Genomic DNA, 22040 nt, shown 5'->3' on the forward strand with positions numbered 1-22040 from the left:
AAGTCTGAACGATTTCTCACAACGTGCAACTTTTGACTATTCAAATAATTATCTAAAAAAAAATTGATACATGTATATTCTGGTTTCATCGGAGAATTTTCCAAAATAATCACGAGTACATAATATAGAACGATATATAACATAATAAACACAAAAAAAGTGAGAAGTCGGCGATATAATATCATTGCATCGTTGAACATGGGTGTAATGAGAAAACTGATCCTTCAGGAGGACCCGGCGGTATGGTACCAGGACCAGCGTCGGACTTGAGCAACGAGTCGAGTGGGGGTGGCGGGGGTGGAGGAGGCGTAGGATACCCCGACTTCCCCCCATCGCCAGACTCATGGCTTGGAGAGACACCGGCACACCCTCACCATCATCCTCACTACGCCACATAACCCCCCAAATTCGTCGCGACCCCCGTAAAAATTGCCTGATGAACCGCGAAGATCGATTGATATCAGCTACAGCAATCACGCGATACTTGGGAACAACTTTGGCAAAAAAAAAAAAAAAACAAAAACCGTCAAAGATTTGTCGAACAATACACGGAATTTTATTTTCCAGTTTTCTTATCCTCCGTTTTTAACATGTTCACTTATTCTGTTTCGATTGTACATCTTGTACGAATTCAATCCACCCCCCACCCTCTTCCTACCCTCGATCAACTTCCAAAAAAACTGTGTGACCACGTGTTGTTTCCCAAACGTTCGATCGTGCATGGTCAAAGGTAAGACCGGCGTTGACAGAAAAGAATGACAAGAGAAAAGAAAAGACAACAATAAAAGAACAAACTCATCATCACACTTCATGTTGACTACCATTAAACTATTATTTATTCTTATTATAGTCGTTACATATATTGCGTACATGCTATACATGTATAATTACACGTGACACTACTATAAATATAACATTGCTATTAACATAGATTTATATTAAACAAACACACGCGCAAACACACACACACACACACACACACACATATATATATATATACAAGTTCTTTGTTTCACGTTACGATATAATAATATCTTATAGATTTAATATTTGGTAGCTAGGGTAGGTATAGATTAATTATTGTGTCGTACCGTTAAAAACAATTTTAGGTATGTAGTCTGTATACAGGAACAGCGTGCTCCCATCTTAATCACGATGGATAATTTATCGATCCTACTGCAACCAATATGAAATAAAGTTACGTCAACAAGCCTCTGTGAATAATAACGAGAATCGAAATTTCAGAGAACGCTGAATCGAATAGCGAATAGCTAGTGAGTGTCGAAGTTTAAGATCGGAGATGATTTTACTCTTTCAATAATAATTACGTTGAGATTTTCATTTGATGTTTCTCTCGATATTTCCGCAGTAGGGAAATAGAATTATTGAAAACACATGCAATTGGCACAAAATTCAGTTGATCAAATATCGAGTTTACCCGGAAATTAGGAGAAATCGATTTTCGGATAAGTAAGCGACCGGTAAATATTGTTCGGATAAATTTCTTTTTTTTACTTTTGTGTAACACTTGTACAAACAGCTCGCTAATCAGCGTTGAACTATACTTGAAGTTTTATACCGCTCTTAAAGTTTGACCAGAAAATTGTTTTGTTATACCTGATACTGGAAGTATATCTGAGCACGATGCTCCTCGTCAATCGATGCGGTACTTTTGTCTTCTACCACGCTTCTGTAACGCTATATGGGAATAAAACATAAAGTATTGTAAATACGTCAGATTAGATTTTATTGTACATGTATGCTTTTAGCTATCAGAGTTTAAAAAAATCATCATGTACCTATAACATATTATACCCGCACTGGAAGTCTCCTCGTCTATAAGTTGTGTACATATAACATATATGTATAGTATGATAATTACAAGCCTTCCGCAACGTACAAAAATTATTGCGTCTGTCCCTTGTAACTCCGCTGCGTTTGCTCAGCTGATTCATATACATTCATAATGTAACTAATAATGATATTCAATAATCACATACAACCATTACTTTATGATAGATTACTACCATCGCCATGACATATGTATTACAATTTGCGTATACGTGCAACACAGTTTTTGTGTAAAATTTTATCAAATTTATATTAAAAAAAGAAAAACCAAACGAAAGAAAAGAAATTTGTCGACTCATTGTCCGTTGCCGAAGAGCTTTATATATATATGTGCCCGGAAAAATGTTTTGGTCAAAGAATTGCGGTGGAATCAGGACCGTTGCGATCGCGTACAAACCGCATCGAGTCGCATGACCAGTAATCTGGGTGTCTTAATTGTCCATATTACACGTTGAAAAACAACTTCACAGTAATGAGCAGAGAAATACGCTTAATTCCGAGCTGCAGCGGTATTTTTCTCAGAAAATTGACCCGAGCAATATTGGGATCCAAAATACGGGCGCGGCCGTACGCAATATGGCGCCCATGCTAGCGATCAGCTGATCGTATCAGACGAAAATCACACAAATGTGAAAGCATAGGAAATCTCGTGCAAGTTGCTAAGCCTCTGTTTTGTTACATTCAGTTTATGCGGGGCGAAGAATTCAATAGAAAAGTATTTTATAATTATATATGGTAATATCACCCGATATCTTGGATCCTAATATGTGTAAGGGAAAATTTTCGTCCTTTTCATGATACTCAAAATTGATCATAGACGAGCACGTCAGATTATGTGTCCCTAAGTCGCGAGGATCTAGTGATAATTATATATTGGCCGAGTATGTATGCGATATAGCGATAGCGATAATCTTGTACATTCAATTATATAATATATTATATACATATTATACTCGAATCAAAGCCATTGACTCGTCCCAATCGCGCAGTGTATAATATTAGAATGTCGGATGACTTGTGGCGTTCACTATAATTATTCAAGGACAGATCCATGCAGCATTTTGCGTGGTTTTCCAAAAATTCATTCATAACCAGTTATTGCGGATATTTATATTATTATCTAGTCATCACGTGATAATAAAATTGATCATAATCAATTCCTCCGATAGGTTAGCATTATTATTGACCCTCCTTTTCGTCTTATTAATATGTATATGTCTGCAGCATACAGGAGTCAGGACTTTCAATATCCCATACGATAATTTGCGGTTTCATTTTTTCAACAATATTAAGTCGAAATGATAGTCTTTTGAAATTGAACAAAATCTTGAGAAACACGCAAGAGACGAAAAAAGATTGAACCGTATAAAAATAGATTCATTTTAATTTGATTAAACTGAATCAGAAAATAAAGAAACCAATAAAAAACAATGAAGTGTAATTTAACAAGAAATTGAGATACCGTGATGTTTCTCGGAACCAAACTTGAAAACTTCCTTATTCTACTTGGTAATTGACATTTTACGTCAGGTTGCATCTAGTGTACACGTCACGCAAACCAGAATAATTCGAGCTTCATAACTATACAAACAATTTTCGTAAATAAGTTTATGCCGTACTACGACCCATGAAAAGTTTTAAGATTGACTCATTGTCGGTACAGGGCTTCTATCGCTGTCGATGTTACGAACTGCGGCCCATTATTTCTGTCCCAGTATCGTTGATCAACACTGGGCCGATATGTCCTACCTAACGTTAACCAGCCAATATTGCTGGCCATCACGAAACTAGTATTGTTTTTCAGACCAATAGTCTATTTCATGGTTCGTGAAAATCAAAATATAATTTATGCTTTCGCTACCGGTACTAATCTGACCCTTGACCGACGAAGCGGAACACCGCTGACCTCTTACGGATATTGTAATGCTTTGTAAATAGAAATTTTATCAAAAATCAGTTACAAACAGAGAATATCATTTTGTTATAACCAGTATAATATGTACACAAATATACTTATCATGTTTTGGAAGCAAAAACTTTCTGTTGTTTAAAGTTTTCGTGTTTGTATCACACTGGGGATCGTTTTCGGTAAAATGCAGGTGAGCAAAAAAATCGCTCGGTGTACTTTCACAAAGCAACTGATTCTAAAAATAAATACCGGTCCTATAATTACTGAAGCGAAGGTCATTTTGCGTCATTCTGTATTTCACTACAGTAGTAGTTTACCCAGCTGGGGATAATAATTTCAAATGCATTTTGACTTGAAATTTAATCAAATAAATATACTGTTTTTAATTTATTTTTATTTTTACTAATGTAAAACACAATGTAACTCTATCATTCGCATTTCTATTGGCGCAGCTTTGAATTGCGGCATCTGGCTCACGATACTAAGGCAGGCGATGGTAGTTTTACTAGTACTGATGCTGGAAACATGGAACAGCGCGGACTTAGCGTCGGCAAACAGAAGTTGAATACCGGGTCTTGGCCAGTCGTGATGTGCTTACTACTGGTACCCGAGATGTGGAATAGCACAGTGGGGTACAAAAATGCGAAAGACTAAAAGTCGACGGGACGAAATCCCGAAAGTCAAACTACCGACAGTTAAAAACGTAGATAGATCATAAATACGAAAAGATGACTTTTAGAGGAATAAAAATTGAGAACGCGAAAATGTATAAATGAATTTATATCGACATTTCTTTTTGAGAATGGCTAATATTACGAAGGACAAAATATTGAATTGCGAAAAAACCGAAGAGTAAAAAAATCCCCACCTTGCTTTTGCCACTATACATATGTGCATCGAGTTCACTGTAAACAGTAAAACCTTACCTGCTACTCGATTTAACAGAAATTTCATGGAACTCGTTGAAAACTGGAAATTAAAGCGTCCGCTTTCTGGTTGAGGGTCTCGGTCGGTAAGGGCGAGCTGCGCGTGGTGGCTGCGCACTCAGCAGGTCAAGGTTTAGCAAATTGCTGTCACATTTGCATTACGTATATGTTTATATGATTCTTTTATATTAGAAGCTTTACGTTGTGTATTCAACTAACAGGTCAAAGGTAGTCAAGAAAGATATAATGGTAATTCCTTATGCTTACCGTTGACTGAAGAATATGAAGACGGATGCCCCTAGGTAAATTTTAGTAACCAGTTTTAGGCGGGCAAAAGGACCCAGGTGGGCCTGGGTGCGTAGTAGGGTTCAGCTCTATCGACTCTACCTAACGAGCTCGCACCGACATTCGTAGCAGCCAAAGTAGTGTCGGTATGAAAGCTTGAGATTGAGTCAGTACAAAGTGAGTACGTGAGACTACTTGTCGACTGCGACTTAGAAATGTCGATCAGCTCAATCATCCCCGTGAGAAGACGCGTAACCGCGTCCACCGTCAAACACCTCCTCCCACCTCCTCATGCTTTTGGCCTCGTCGTCAACCTCGGCGCCGTTCTCCTCCTCCTCCACCCCGCCCTTGTCGTCCTCGTTGTCTTCGTCCTCCTCGACCACCGCCGAGCACTTCCAACCAGCGCCAAGCACTTCCTACCCCCTCCAACCACCTCCTACCAGCTCCGACTACCTCCTACCACCTCCGACCATTTCTGAAAATCACGTACCACCCGTAACACCTTTTACCATTTACGAACACCTACTACCACCCCCTGCCACCTCCTACCTGCGCCTATCGCCACCTACCATTTCCGAACACCTTCAACTACCTCCGACGATCTCGGACTAGCTTCGTCCTCTTCGTCTTCCTGCTCCTCCATGTATTCTGTAACATGAATATTCATAATTATTCCGACAACTTTTCATTTGCTCTCTCGATCTTGAATTTTCGTAAGCATAGAATCGAAACGCTGTTTTAGCTGGTCGCAAATGAAGCACCTGCATTGGGTGGAGGAGCAGAAATGTTTTTCGAAAAGTATTCGGATGGAAAAAAATTCAGAGTAACTGTAATACATCACGGATGCGCTAATTTTGAACGAGATGAAATGGATGCTTCGTATATGAGACAGTATTTAACGCTGCGTAGTGGTTTAAAGAACTAGAAAGGTGATAGGGAGAGAAAGAACGACGCTTCTTAACACTTCGAGTGTATTTTAACACACATTTGAAAGATACGAGCGAAATTTTTCATCATCCAACTGTCGCAGAACGGCAGCGTTATTAGCCGACCCGTTCACTGAAGAATATATCTGCAGTCAACGGCTGACCATCGAAGGGCCTAGCCGCTTGTGTCTGGAATCGGCAGGAGAGATAAAGTGTGTATTTCTTGTATGAAACGTGAAAACTGAAATCATTATACATCATATCATATCAACATACATCATACATCATACATCGTACATCATACATCATACATCATCATACGTAGTATTACTGTTCGAAACCAAAGTTTGAATTTTCGGATGTTCGGAAAGTGACGTCACCAATCTAAAATCGGCTAGCCGAGTTCCTCAGTCGGGTAACAACCGCGCAGTAGAGCGGACGGATGAGAGTCGCGCTCCGCAAATTTCAAGTACCGGGATCTCAACCTCCAGGATCCCGCGCTTCGGGTCCGCTACGCGGTGAAACTCGACTTCCAGGACAAGCGCTCCGTGGTTCCTGGTTCACGTTTACAATAAATTATTTCAATTCCATTTTCGCGCAAGCCGAAATTGAGCAGCTGTCAGTCCGCTAATAAAATTTCTCGACTTCCAGGATAAGCGCTCCGTGGTTCCTGGTTCATGTTTACAATAAATTATTTCAATTCGTTTTTCGCGCAAGCCCAAATTCAGTAGCTGTCAGTGCGCTAATAAAATTTCTATAACTTTATAATCTTCTCATAATCTTTTTTGGAGAATATGTCGATAAAAAAATTACATTAAACCTTACACATTATTTTTGATTTGTTCTCATGCTGAAAATATTTATTAGTATTCAAGGTATAACTCGAGGTGGTTGGCGGTGGTCGTTGGGGGTGGTTGGGGGAGGTTGCGGGTAATCAAGGCGATTCAGGAGGAGGGGGACGAGGATTTGTGCTCGGTGAGTAAAACACTTTTATAATATTTGATGGCAATTGTAATTATATTTTATCTAAAATATTTCAAACTAGTTATGTTTACATTAAATTATTCTAATTCATTTTTCGCGCAAGCACAAATTCAGTAGCTATGAATAAGCTCATATAATTTATTTAATTATTGATTAATTAATTAATATTCTTATGATATTTGATGGCAATTGTAATTATGTTGTATCTAAAATTTTTCAAACTTGTCACGCTTACATTAAATTATTTCAATTCATTTTTCGCGCAAGCACATGTTCAGTAGCTTCAAATGCGCTAATAAAATTGATTATATTATTAATTAATTAATTAATTATATGATTCCTTAAACAGTGTTTTTGATGTGTTCTTATACTAAAAACATTCATTACTATTCAAGGTATAACCCGAGGTAGTTCGCGGTGGTTGCGGGTGATCGAGGTGGGCGAGGAGGAGGACGAGGATGACGAGGACTTGTACACTGTGAGTATAACATTTTTATTATATTCATAAGCGTAGGAGTAGGATCAGGAGTAGAAGTAGAAGTGGTAAGAGTCGGAGTAGGAATAGGAGTAGTCGTAGTAGTAGGAGTTGGAGTAGAGTAGGAGTAGAAGTAGTTGTATGCGGGGAGGGGATATTATCATATCAAGTTATCAGTAATAAGCAATTGCGGGTAAAATATTAGCTTACTTTTGTAAGTATTTATGAATATAGCCTCTACGAATATTCATTGTTGGTATATAAGGTCTGGAAACGTACCTACTTTCTGTAAGAGATGTTGACGATTTTCAACACAATTATGTTTCAGTTCTGTGCCCCACCTATAGTGATCCGCTAGTACATATCCTCCGACGTGACATCGCTCCGCTACGTACGAAGAAGAAAAGATTTATTAAGATGCAGATTGCTCCTCTCTTCTTGCCATTGTGCTTTCAGCCATTGTTGTGCTGTGTGTTTAAAATTTAGGACAGTATATAATATAGAATAACAGGTACAGCTACGAATACAGCACTACAATAAATCTTATAGAAATGAGCTCTCATTGAGATTTCTCTGTATTTATAACTCGACGCGAGAAGGCAAAAATCAATGTAATGCCATCTGTAAGGTAATTGGACTCGTATTTGCACTACGAGAACTCGTTGGGCATTTTGCGGTGAAATTTGAAAAATTGTTGTACAAGAAATTAAATAACTATAAAAATGGATAAAAAATATTATCTCTAATAGTGAATGTAGCTAATACAGCTTTAACCGTATATTGATTATGTTAATGATCTATTGTGACAAGATCGGAATTAGATAAGCTCTCTAAATACTCTTTTCTAGTCTATTAATTTATATCATGTATATGTAAATGTATATTTCTTCAGTTTGTACAATCACTGCACTAGGTAGGATTACCCTTGCCATGTTTTATGGTGCGCTTGTGTAATTTGTATATTATTAACCTTACGTTTTACTCCATTTGCGACAAGTTGTTAGTGTTTATAACTTCTTGGCAATTATTTATGTACATGTATGTGTATATATGTATACGTATACTTATGCATGTGTATATAAATATATACACATATTTAAAACTAGACTTTTACAATAAACACAGAGGTCTTAGTATATTCACATACGGATTTCTGTGTATAGGTATACTTGAACTAAAATATCCTTATCTCTAATACGGAGTTCTTCGTAATTCGCATTTGTTTTTGTAACCCAATGTCCTACGTACAATGGCAAAAATCGAGATCCAACTTAACTGAGTCTCAAAGCCCAGTTGACATAAAAGCAGCTATTTGATAGAAATTATAGTTTGTAGTTTACACAGCCCATTGCATGATATTTCATTATAAATACATATGTTTCAATGTATTTAGGAATAATTTATCAAATATACAGAGGTCATGTGCAAATAATAAATGAATTCGACCGCAGTTTGATGTATTCATTGGAGCTTTAACAATAAATTTAAGCTTTGTTACTTCTTTTATTTTATTATGGATAATCAAGAACATTTCCGACTATTCGTGCTGTGGAAGCATGGGGATTAAACCAAATGTAGCAAAAGATTAGAAACAGTGTATGTAGAGTACGGGTATTTTTCTAATAATGCAACCACGTGCCGCTAGCTTAGTTTTGACATATCTAGAATACCACGCCTTGCGAATTAGCTTTCCAGACAGAGATGAATGATGAATTTTAAGGACTGCATTATCGTTGTTGAATACTCTATGCTTTATGGGAAAAGAAAATCTGTAACGATAAAATTGATGCACCGGATCGTCGTCGACTTTAACTTTTGAAATGTCCTACCATTTCCGAACACCTCCAACCATCCTATTTACCTATATTACTAAATTAGCTATGATATGAAAAGAGAAGTATTTTTCATTTCGAAATGGAATTTTATTCGACGCGCGCTCGATGTATTCCATAACATTAGTATTCATAATTATTCCAACAACTTTTCATTTGCTCTCTCGATCTTGAATTTTCATAGGCATAGAATCGAAACGCTGTTTTAGCTGGTCGCAAGTGAAGAATCTGCGTTGGAAGGAGGAGCAGAATTGTTTTTCGAAAAGTATTCGGATGGAAAAAAATTCAGAGTAACTGTAATACATCACGGATGCGCTAATTTTGAACGAGATGAAATGAATGCTTCGTATATGAGACAGTATTTAACGCTGCGTAGTGGTTTGAAGACCTAGGAAGGTGATAGGGAGAGAAAGAACGACGCTTCTTAACACTTCAAGTGTATTTTAACACACATTTGAAAGATACGAGCAAAATTTTTCATCACCCAACTGTCGCAGAACGGCAGCGTTATTAGCCGACCCGTTCGCTGAAGAATATATCTGCAGTCAACGGCTGACCATCAAAGGGACTAATCGCTTGAGTCTGGAATCGGCAGGAGAGATGAAGTGTGTAATTCTTGTATGAAACGTGAAAACTAAAATCATTATACATCATACATCATACATCATACATCATACATCATACATCATCATACGTAGTATTACAGTTCGAAACCAAAGTTTGAATTTTCGGATGTTCGGAAAGTGACGTCACCAATCTAAAATCGGCTAGCCGAGTTCCTCAGTCGGGTAACAACCGCGCAGTAGAGCGGACGGATGAGAGTCGCGCTCCGCAAACTTCGAGTACCGGGTTCTCAACCTCACGGATCCCGCGCTTCGGGCCGCTACGTATTTCGAGTACCGGGTTCTCAACCTCCCAGATCCTGCGCTTCGGGTCCGCTACGCGGTGAAGCTCGACTTCCAGGATAAGCGCTCCGTGGTTCCTGGTTCACGTTTACAATAAATTATTTCAATTCCATTTTCGCGCAAGCCGAAATTCAGCAGCTATCAGTCCGCTAATAAAATTTCTCGACTTCCAGGATAAGCGCTCCGTGGTTCCTGGTTCACGTTTACAATAAATTATTTCAATTCCTTTTCCGCGCAAGCCGAAATTCAGCAGCTGTCAGTCCGCTAATAAAATTTCTCGACTTCCAGGATAAGCGCTCCGTGGTTCCTGGTTCACGTTTACAATAAATTATTTCAATTCGTTTTTCGCGCAAGCCGAAATTCAGCAGCTGTCAGTCCGCTAATAAAATTTCTCGACTTCCAAAATAAGCGCTCCGTGGTTCCTGGTTCACGTTTACAATAAATTATTTCAATTCCATTTTCGCGCAAGCCGAAATTCAGCAGCTGTCAGTCCGCTAATAAAATTTCTCGACTTCCAGGATAAGCGCTCCGTGGTTCCTGGTTCACGTTTACAATAAATTATTTCAATTCCTTTTCCGCGCAAGCCGAAATTCAGCAGCTGTCAGTCCGCTAATAAAATTTCTCGACTTCCAGGATAAGCGCTCCGTGGTTCCTGGTTCACGTTTACAATAAATTATTTCAATTCGTTTTTCGCGCAAGCCGAAATTCAGCAGCTGTCAGTCCGCTAATAAAATTTCTCGACTTCCAGGATAAGCGCTCCGTGGTTCCTGGTTCACGTTTACAATAAATTATTTCAATTCCATTTTCGCGCAAGCCGAAATTCAGCAGCTGTCAGTCCGCTAATAAAATTTCTCGACTTCCAGGATAAGCGCTCCGTGGTTCCTGGTTCACGTTTACAATAAATTATTTCAATTCCATTTTCGCGCAAGCCGAAATTCAGCAGCTGTCAGTCCGCTAATAAAATTTCTCGACTTCCAGGATAAGCGCTCCGTGGTTCCTGGGTCACGTTTACAATAAATTATTTCAATTCGTTTTTCGCGCAAGCCGAAATTCAGCAGCTGTCAGTCCGCTAATAAAATTTCTCGACTTCCAGGATAAGCGCTCCGTGGTTCCTGGTTCACGTTTACAATAAATTATTTCAATTCCATTTTCGCGCAAGCCGAAATTCAGCAGCTGTCAGTCCGCTAATAAAATTTCTCGACTTCCAGGATAAGCGCTCCGTGGTTCCTGGGTCACGTTTACAATAAATTATTTCAATTCGTTTTTCGCGCAAGCCGAAATTCAGCAGCTGTCAGTCCGCTAATAAAATTTCTCGACTTCCAGGATAAGCGCTCCGTGGTTCCTGGTTCACGTTTACAATAAATTATTTCAATTCCATTTTCGCGCAAGCCGAAATTCAGCAGCTGTCAGTCCGCTAATAAAATTTCTCGACTTCCAGGATAAGCGCTCCGTGGTTCCTGGTTCACGTTTACAATAAATTATTTCAATTCCATTTTCGCGCAAGCCGAAATTCAGCAGCTGTCAGTCCGCTAATAAAATTTCTCGACTTCCAGGATAAGCGCTCCGTGGTTCCTGGTTCACGTTTACAATAAATTATTTCAATTCGTTTTTCGCGCAAGCCGAAATTCAGCAGCTGTCAGTCCGCTAATAAAATTTCTCGACTTCCAAAATAAGCGCTCCGTGGTTCCTGGTTCACGTTTACAATAAATTATTTCAATTCCATTTTCGCGCAAGCCGAAATTCAGCAGCTGTCAGTCCGCTAATAAAATTTCTCGACTTCCAGGATAAGCGCTCCGTGGTTCCTGGTTCACGTTTACAATAAATTATTTCAATTCGTTTTTCGCGCAAGCCGAAATTCAGCAGCTGTCAGTCCGCTAATAAAATTTCTCGACTTCCAGGATAAGCGCTCCGTGGTTCCTGGTTCACGTTTACAATAAATTATTTCAATTCGTTTTTCGCGCAAGCCGAAATTCAGCAGCTGTCAGTCCGCTAATAAAATTTCTCGACTTCCAAAATAAGCGCTCCGTGGTTCCTGGTTCACGTTTACAATAAATTATTTCAATTGGTTTTTCGCGCAAGCCGAAATTCAGCAGCTGTCAGTCCGCTAATAAAATTTCTCGACTTCCAGGATAAGCGCTCCGTGGTTCCTGGTTCACGTTTACAATAAATTATTTCAATTCCATTTTCGCGCAAGCCGAAATTCAGCAGCTGTCAGTCCGCTAATAAAATTTCTCGACTTCCAGGATAAGCGCTCCGTGGTTCCTGGTTCACGTTTACAATAAATTATTTCAATTCCATTTTCGCGCAAGCCGAAATTCAGCAGCTGTCAGTCCGCTAATAAAATTTCTCGACTTCCAGGATAAGCGCTCCGTGGTTCCTGGTTCACGTTTACAATAAATTATTTTAATTCCATTTTCGCGCAAGCCGAAATTCAGCAGCTGTCAGTCCGCTAATAAAATTTCTCGACTTCCAGGATAAGCGCTCCGTGGTTCCTGGTTCACGTTTACAATAAATTATTTCAATTCCATTTTCGCGCAAGCCGAAATTCAGCAGCTGTCAGTCCGCTAATAAAATTTCTCGACTTCCAGGATAAGCGCTCCGTGGTTCCTGGTTCACGTTTACAATAAATTATTTCAATTCGTTTTTCGCGCAAGCCGAAATTCAGCAGCTGTCAGTCCGCTAATAAAATTTCTCGACTTCCAAAATAAGCGCTCCGTGGTTCCTGGTTCACGTTTACAATAAATTATTCCAATTCCATTTTCGCGCAAGCCGAAATTCAGTAGCTGTCAGTACACTAATAAAATTTCTATGACTTAATAATCTTCTCATAATCTTTTTGATAGAATATGTCGATAAAAAAATTATATTAAACCTTACACATTATTTTTGATTTGTTCTCCTGTTGAAAATATTTATTAGTATTCGAGGTATAACTCGAGGTGGTTGGCGGTGGTCGTTGGAGGTGGATGGGGGTGGTTGCGGGTAATCTCGGTGATTCAGGAGGAGGAGGACGAGGATTTGTGCTGGGTGAGTAAAACACTTTTATAACATTTGATGGCAATTGTAATTATATTTCATCTGAAATAATACAAACTTGTCGCGTTTACAATAAATTATTTCAATTCATCTTTCGTGCAAGCACATATTCGGTAGCTATGAATAATCTTGTACAATTTATTATATTATTAATTAATTAATCAGTATTCTTATAATATTTAATGGCAATTGTAATTATATTTCATCTGAAATATTACAAACCTGTCACGTTTACAATAAATTATTTCAATTCATCTTTCGTGCAAGCACATATTCGGTAGCTATGAATAATCTTGTACAATTTATCATATTATTAATTAATTAATTAGTATTCTTATAAAATTTAATGGCAATTGTAATTATATTTCATCTGAAATATTACAAACTTGTCACGTTTACAGTAAATTATTTCAATTCATCTTTCGTGCAAGCACATATTCAGTAGCTATGAATAATCTTGTACAATTCATTATATTATTAATTAATTGATTAATTACATTAATCCTTACACAATATTTTTGATGTGTTCCTATACTGAAAATATTCATTACTATTCCAGGTATAACCCGAGGTGGCCGGAGGTGGACGAGGAGGAGGACGAGCTGGACGAGGAGGAGGACGAGGTGGACGAGGAAGAGGCGGGGTGGGTCGTGGGAGAGGACCTCTCCTCTCCTCAGAGGAGGGGCAGGGAAGGGAAGGGAAGGGAAGGGAAGGGAAGGGAAGGGAAGGGAAGGGAAGGGAAGGGAAGGGAAGGGAAGGGAAGGGAAGGGGAGGGGAAGGAAGGGAAGGGGAGGGGCCGGGAGGGGGAGGGAGGGAGGGAGGAAGGGGCGGGAGGGAGGGAGGGAGGGAGGGAGGGGGGCGGGAGGGCGGGAGGGCGGGAGGGAGGGAGAGAGAGAGTAGAGGACGAATGTCAATGCGAGCCCGTTAGAGTTAACAGAGCAGTACACCCCCCCCCCCTCGCCCGCCCGCCCTCCCTCCCTCCCGCCCCTTCCCACGCCCCCCCGCCCGCCCTCCCTCCCTCCCACCCTCCCACCCCCTCCCGGCCCCTCCCCTCCCCTCCCCGCCCCTTCCCTTCCCTTCCCTTCCCTTCCCTTCCCTTCCCTTCCCTTCCCTTCCCTGCCCCTCCTCTGAGGAGAGGAGAGGTCCTCTCCCACGACCCACCCCGCCTCTTCCTCGTCCACCTCGTCCTCCTCCTCGTCCAGCTCGTCCTCCTCCTCGTCCACCTCCGGCCACCTCGGGTAATACCTGGAAAAGTAATGAATGTTTTGAGTATAGGAACACATCAAAAATATTGTGTAAGGATTAATGTAATCAATCAATTAATTAATAATATAATAAATTGTACAAGATTATTCATAGCTACTGAATATGTGCTTGCGCGAAAGATGAATTGAAATAATTTATTGTAAACGTGACAAGTTTGTAATATTTCAGATGAAATATAATTACAATTGCCATTAAATATTATAAGAATAATAATTCATGAATTAATAATATAATAAATTGTACAAGATTATTCATAGCTACCGAATATGTGCTTGCACGAAAGATGAATTGAAATAATTTATTGTAAACGTGACAGGTTTGTAATATTCCAGATGAAATATAATTACAATTGCCATTAAATATTATAAGAATATTAATTAATCAATTATTAATATGATAAATTGTACAAGATTATTCATAGCTACCGAATATGTGCTTGCACGAAAGATGAATTGGAATAATTTATTGTAAACGCGACAAGTTTGTATTATTTCAGATGAAATATAATTACAATTGCCATCAAATGTTATAAAAGTGTTTTACTCACCCAGCACAAATCCTCGTCCTCCTCCTCCTGAATCACCGAGATTACCCGCAACCACCCCCATCCACCTCCAACGACCACCGCCAACCACCTCGAGTTATACCTCGAATACTAATAAATATTTTCAGCACGAGAAAAAATCAAAAATAATGTGGAAGGTTTAATGTAATTTTTTTATCGACATATTTTACCAAAAAGATTATGAGAAGATTAGAAAGTTATAGAAATTTTATTAGCGTACTGACAGCTGCTGAATTTCGGCTTGCGCGAAAAACGAATTGAAATGATTTATTGTAAACGTGAACCAGGAACCACGGAGCGCTTATCCTGGAAGTCGAGAAATTTTATTAGCGGACTGACAGCTGCTGAATTTCGGCTTGCGCGAAAAACCAATTGAAATAATTTATTGTAAACGTGAACCAGGAACCACGGAGCGCTTATTTTGAAAGTCGAGAAATTTTATTAGCGGACTGACAGCTGCTGAATTTCGGCTTGCGCGAAAAACGAATTGAAATAATTTATTGTAAACGTGAACCAGGAACCACGGAGCGCTTATCCTGGAAGTCGAGAAATTTTATTAGCGGACTGACAGCTGCTGAATTTCGGCTTGCGCGAAAAACGAATTAAAATAATTTATTGTAAACATGAACCAGGAACCACGGAGCGCTTATCCTGGAAGTCGAGAAATTTTATTAGCGGACTGACAGCTGCTGAATTTCGGCTTGCGCGAAAAACGAATTGAAATAATTTATTGTAAACGTGAACCAGGAACCACGGAGCGCTTATCCTGGAAGTCGAGAAATTTTATTAGCGGACTGACAGCTGCTGAATTTCGGCTTGCGCGAAAATGGAATTGAAATAATTTATTGTAAACGTGAACCAGGAACCACGGAGCGCTTATTTTGGAAGTCGAGAAATTTTATTAGCGGACTGACAGCTGCTGAATTTCGGCTTGCGCGAAAAACGAATTGAAATAATTTATTGTAAACGTGACCCAGGAACCACGGAGCGCTTATCCTGGAAGTCGAGAAATTTTATTAGCGGACTGACAGCTGCTGAATTTCGGCTTGCGCGAAAATGGAATTGAAATAATTTATTGTAAACGTGAACCAGGAACCACGGAGCGCTTATCCTGGAAGTCGAGAAATTTTATTAGCGGACTGACAGCTGCTGAATTTCGGCTTGCGCGAAAAACGAATTGAAATAATTTATTGTAAACGTGAACCAGGAACCACGGAGCGCTTATCCTGGAAGTCGAGAAATTTTATTAGCGGACTGACAGCTGCTGAATTTCGGCTTGCGCGGAAAAGGAATTGAAATAATTTATTGTAAACGTGAACCAGGAACCACGGAGCGCTTATCCTGGAAGTCGAGAAATTTTATTAGCGGACTGACAGCTGCTGAATTTCGGCTTGCGCGAAAATGGAATTGAAATAATTTATTGTAAACGTGAACCAGGAACCACGGAGCGCTTATTTTGGAAGTCGAGAAATTTTATTAGCGGACTGACAGCTGCTGAATTTCGGCTTGCGCGAAAAACGAATTGAAATAATTTATTGTAAACGTGAACCAGGAACCACGGAGCGCTTATCCTGGAAGTCGAGAAATTTTATTAGCGGACTGACAGCTGCTGAATTTCGGCTTGCGCGAAAATGGAATTGAAATAATTTATTGTAAACGTGAACCAGGAACCACGGAGCGCTTATTTTGGAAGTCGAGAAATTTTATTAGCGGACTGACAGCTGCTGAATTTCGGCTTGCGCGAAAAACGAATTGAAATAATTTATTGTAAACGTGACCCAGGAACCACGGAGCGCTTATCCTGGAAGTCGAGAAATTTTATTAGCGGACTGACAGCTGCTGAATTTCGGCTTGCGCGAAAATGGAATTGAAATAATTTATTGTAAACGTGAACCAGGAACCACGGAGCGCTTATCCTGGAAGTCGAGAAATTTTATTAGCGGACTGACAGCTGCTGAATTTCGGCTTGCGCGAAAAACGAATTGAAATAATTTATTGTAAACGTGAACCAGGAACCACGGAGCGCTTATCCTGGAAGTCGAGAAATTTTATTAGCGGACTGACAGCTGCTGAATTTCGGCTTGCGCGGAAAAGGAATTGAAATAATTTATTGTAAACGTGAACCAGGAACCACGGAGCGCTTATCCTGGAAGTCGAGAAATTTTATTAGCGGACTGACAGCTGCTGAATTTCGGCTTGCGCGAAAATGGAATTGAAATAATTTATTGTAAACGTGAACCAGGAACCACGGAGCGCTTATTTTGGAAGTCGAGAAATTTTATTAGCGGACTGACAGCTGCTGAATTTCGGCTTGCGCGAAAAACGAATTGAAATAATTTATTGTAAACGTGAACCAGGAACCACGGAGCGCTTATCCTGGAAGTCGAGAAATTTTATTAGCGGACTGACAGCTGCTGAATTTCGGCTTGCGCGGAAAAGGAATTGAAATAATTTATTGTAAACGTGAACCAGGAACCACGGAGCGCTTATCCTGGAAGTCGAGAAATTTTATTAGCGGACTGATAGCTGCTGAATTTCGGCTTGCGCGAAAATGGAATTGAAATAATTTATTGTAAACGTGAACCAGGAACCACGGAGCGCTTATCCTGGAAGTCGAGCTTCACCGCGTAGCGGACCCGAAGCGCAGGATCTGGGAGGTTGAGAACCCGGTACTCGAAATACGTAGCGGCCCGAAGCGCGGGATCCGTGAGGTTGAGAACCCGGTACTCGAAGTTTGCGGAGCGCGACTCTCATCCGTCCGCTCTACTGCGCGGTTGTTACCCGACTGAGGAACTCGGCTAGCCGATTTTAGATTGGTGACGTCACTTTCCGAACATCCGAAAATTCAAACTTTGGTTTCGAACTGTAATACTACGTATGATGATGTATGATGTATGATGTATGATGTATGATGTATGATGTATAATGATTTTAGTTTTCACGTTTCATACAAGAATTACACACTTCATCTCTCCTGCCGATTCCAGACTCAAGCGATTAGTCCCTTTGATGGTCAGCCGTTGACTGCAGATATATTCTTCAGCGAACGGGTCGGCTAATAACGCTGCCGTTCTGCGACAGTTGGGTGATGAAAAATTTTGCTCGTATCTTTCAAATGTGTGTTAAAATACACTTGAAGTGTTAAGAAGCGTCGTTCTTTCTCTCCCTATCACCTTCCTAGGTCTTCAAACCACTACGCAGCGTTAAATACTGTCTCATATACGAAGCATTCATTTCATCTCGTTCAAAATTAGCGCATCCGTGATGTATTACAGTTACTCTGAATTTTTTTCCATCCGAATACTTTTCGAAAAACAATTCTGCTCCTCCTTCCAACGCAGATTCTTCACTTGCGACCAGCTAAAACAGCGTTTCGATTCTATGCCTATGAAAATTCAAGATCGAGAGAGCAAATGAAAAGTTGTTGGAATAATTATGAATACTAATGTTATGGAATACATCGAGCGCGCGTCGAATAAAATTCCATTTCGAAATGAAAAATACTTCTCTTTTCATATCATAGCTAATTTAGTAATATAGGTAAATAGGATGGTTGGAGGTGTTCGGAAATGGTAGGACATTTCAAAAGTTAAAGTCGACGACGATCCGGTGCATCAATTTTATCGTTACAGATTTTCTTTTCCCATAAAGCATAGAGTATTCAACAACGATAATGCAGTCCTTAAAATTCATCATTCATCTCTGTCTGGAAAGCTAATTCGCAAGGCGTGGTATTCTAGATATGTCAAAACTAAGCTAGCGGCACGTGGTTGCATTATTAGAAAAATACCCGTACTCTACATACACTGTTTCTAATCTTTTGCTACATTTGGTTTAATCCCCATGCTTCCACAGCACGAATAGTCGGAAATGTTCTTGATTATCCATAATAAAATAAAAGAAGTAACAAAGCTTAAATTTATTGTTAAAGCTCCAATGAATACATCAAACTGCGGTCGAATTCATTTATTATTTGCACATGACCTCTGTATATTTGATAAATTATTCCTAAATACATTGAAACATATGTATTTATAATGAAATATCATGCAATGGGCTGTGTAAACTACAAACTATAATTTCTATCAAATAGCTGCTTTTATGTCAACTGGGCTTTGAGACTCAGTTAAGTTGGATCTCGATTTTTGCCATTGTACGTAGGACATTGGGTTACAAAAACAAATGCGAATTACGAAGAACTCCGTATTAGAGATAAGGATATTTTAGTTCAAGTATACCTATACACAGAAATCCGTATGTGAATATACTAAGACCTCTGTGTTTATTGTAAAAGTCTAGTTTTAAATATGTGTATATATTTATATACACATGCATAAGTATACGTATACATATATACACATACATGTACATAAATAATTGCCAAGAAGTTATAAACACTAACAACTTGTCGCAAATGGAGTAAAACGTAAGGTTAATAATATACAAATTACACAAGCGCACCATAAAACATGGCAAGGGTAATCCTACCTAGTGCAGTGATTGTACAAACTGAAGAAATATACATTTACATATACATGATATAAATTAATAGACTAGAAAAGAGTATTTAGAGAGCTTATCTAATTCCGATCTTGTCACAATAGATCATTAACATAATCAATATACGGTTAAAGCTGTATTAGCTACATTCACTATTAGAGATAATATTTTTTATCCATTTTTATAGTTATTTAATTTCTTGTACAACAATTTTTCAAATTTCACCGCAAAATGCCCAACGAGTTCTCGTAGTGCAAATACGAGTCCAATTACCTTACAGATGGCATTACATTGATTTTTGCCTTCTCGCGTCGAGTTATAAATACAGAGAAATCTCAATGAGAGCTCATTTCTATAAGATTTATTGTAGTGCTGTATTCGTAGCTGTACCTGTTATTCTATATTATATACTGTCCTAAATTTTAAACACACAGCACAACAATGGCTGAAAGCACAATGGCAAGAAGAGAGGAGCAATCTGCATCTTAATAAATCTTTTCTTCTTCGTACGTAGCGGAGCGATGTCACGTCGGAGGATATGTACTAGCGGATCACTATAGGTGGGGCACAGAACTGAAACATAATTGTGTTGAAAATCGTCAACATCTCTTACAGAAAGTAGGTACGTTTCCAGACCTTATATACCAACAATGAATATTCGTAGAGGCTATATTCATAAATACTTACAAAAGTAAGCTAATATTTTACCCGCAATTGCTTATTACTGATAACTTGATATGATAATATCCCCTCCCCGCATACAACTACTTCTACTCCTACTCTACTCCAACTCCTACTACTACGACTACTCCTATTCCTACTCCGACTCTTACCACTTCTACTTCTACTCCTGATCCTACTCCTACGCTTATGAATATAATAAAAATGTTATACTCACAGTGTACAAGTCCTCGTCATCCTCGTCCTCCTCCTCGCCCACCTCGATCACCCGCAACCACCGCGAACTACCTCGGGTTATACCTTGAATAGTAATGAATGTTTTTAGTATAAGAACACATCAAAAACACTGTTTAAGGAATCATATAATTAATTAATTAATTAATAATATAATCAATTTTATTAGCGCATTTGAAGCTACTGAACATGTGCTTGCGCGAAAAATGAATTGAAATAATTTAATGTAAGCGTGACAAGTTTGAAAAATTTTAGATACAACATAATTACAATTGCCATCAAATATCATAAGAATATTAATTAATTAATCAATAATTAAATAAATTATATGAGCTTATTCATAGCTACTGAATTTGTGCTTGCGCGAAAAATGAATTAGAATAATTTAATGTAAACATAACTAGTTTGAAATATTTTAGATAAAATATAATTACAATTGCCATCAAATATTATAAAAGTGTTTTACTCACCGAGCACAAATCCTCGTCCCCCTCCTCCTGAATCGCCTTGATTACCCGCAACCTCCCCCAACCACCCCCAACGACCACCGCCAACCACCTCGAGTTATACCTTGAATACTAATAAATATTTTCAGCATGAGAACAAATCAAAAATAATGTGTAAGGTTTAATGTAATTTTTTTATCGACATATTCTCCAAAAAAGATTATGAGAAGATTATAAAGTTATAGAAATTTTATTAGCGCACTGACAGCTACTGAATTTGGGCTTGCGCGAAAAACGAATTGAAATAATTTATTGTAAACATGAACCAGGAACCACGGAGCGCTTGTCCTGGAAGTCGAGTTTCACCGCGTAGCGGACCCGAAGCGCGGGATCCTGGAGGTTGAGATCCCGGTACTCGAAATTTGCGGAGCGCGACTCTCATCCGTCCGCTCTACTGCGCGGTTGTTACCCGACTGAGGAATTCGGCTAGCTGATTTTGAATTGGTGACGTCACATTCTGAACATCCGACATCCAAACTTTGGTTTCGACCTTTAATACTATGTATGATGATGTATGATGTATGATGTATGATGTACGATGTACGATGTATGATGATATGATATGATGTATAATGATTTTAGTTTTCACGTTTCATACAAGAATTACACACTTCATCTCTCCTGCCGATTCCAGACTCAAGCGATTAGTCCCTTCGATGGTCAGCCGTTGACTGCAGATATATTCTTCAGTGAACGGGTCGGCTAATAACGCTGCCGTTCTGCGACAGTTGGATGATGAAAAATTTCGCTCGTATCTTTCAAATGTGTGTTAAAATACACTCGAAGTGTTAAGAAGCGTCGTTCTTTCTCTCCCTATCACCTTCCTAGGTCTTTAAACCACTACGCAGCGTTAAATACTGTCTCATATACGAAGCATCCATTTCATCTCGTTCAAAATTAGCGCATCCGTGATGTATTACAGTTACTCTGAATTTTTTTCCATCCGAACACTTTTCGAAAAACATTTCTGCTTCTCTACCCAACGTAGATACTTCACTTGCGACTAGCCAAAACAGCGTTTCGATTCTATGACCACGAAAATTCAAGATCGAGAGAGCAAATGAAAAGTTCTTGTAATAGTTATGAATATCAATGTTATGGAATACATAGATACGTAGCAGCTATCACAACAACGACAAGGGAAACAGAAAATACAAGT

General features: G+C 39.0%; 1 protein-coding gene and 2 long non-coding RNA genes across 7 annotated transcripts in view; 2 read left to right on the forward strand and 1 right to left on the reverse strand.

The window, feature by feature from the left end:
* Positions 1 to 3008, forward strand: part of LOC124175190 (LIM/homeobox protein Lhx4) — an 80472-nt gene extending 77464 nt beyond the window's left edge. For all 5 annotated transcript variants that reach the window (XM_046555185.1, XM_046555186.1, XM_046555187.1 and 2 more), the window contains one exon: positions 229 to 3008. In XM_046555185.1, the coding sequence (XP_046411141.1) occupies positions 229 to 398 (170 nt within the window). In that variant the 3' untranslated portion in view covers positions 399 to 3008. The remainder of the gene's footprint in view (positions 1 to 228) is intronic.
* Positions 3009 to 6847: 3839 nt separating this feature from the next.
* Positions 6848 to 7709, forward strand: LOC124175676. The gene is made up of 3 exons (XR_006869211.1): positions 6848 to 6872; positions 7277 to 7359; positions 7685 to 7709. It is a non-coding gene; the product is annotated as an uncharacterized LOC124175676 (long non-coding RNA).
* Positions 7710 to 20008: 12299 nt separating this feature from the next.
* On the reverse strand, positions 20009 to 20870 carry LOC124175761. Its single transcript, XR_006869231.1, has 3 exons — positions 20846 to 20870; positions 20359 to 20441; positions 20009 to 20033 (listed from the first exon to the last, which is right to left on the reverse strand). It is a non-coding gene; the product is annotated as an uncharacterized LOC124175761 (long non-coding RNA).
* Between the last annotated feature and the right edge of the window lie 1170 nt (positions 20871 to 22040).

The sequence above is a fragment of the Neodiprion fabricii genome, chromosome 2 (genome assembly GCF_021155785.1).
Source record: "Neodiprion fabricii isolate iyNeoFabr1 chromosome 2, iyNeoFabr1.1, whole genome shotgun sequence".
Lineage (NCBI taxonomy): Eukaryota > Metazoa > Arthropoda > Insecta > Hymenoptera > Diprionidae > Neodiprion > Neodiprion fabricii.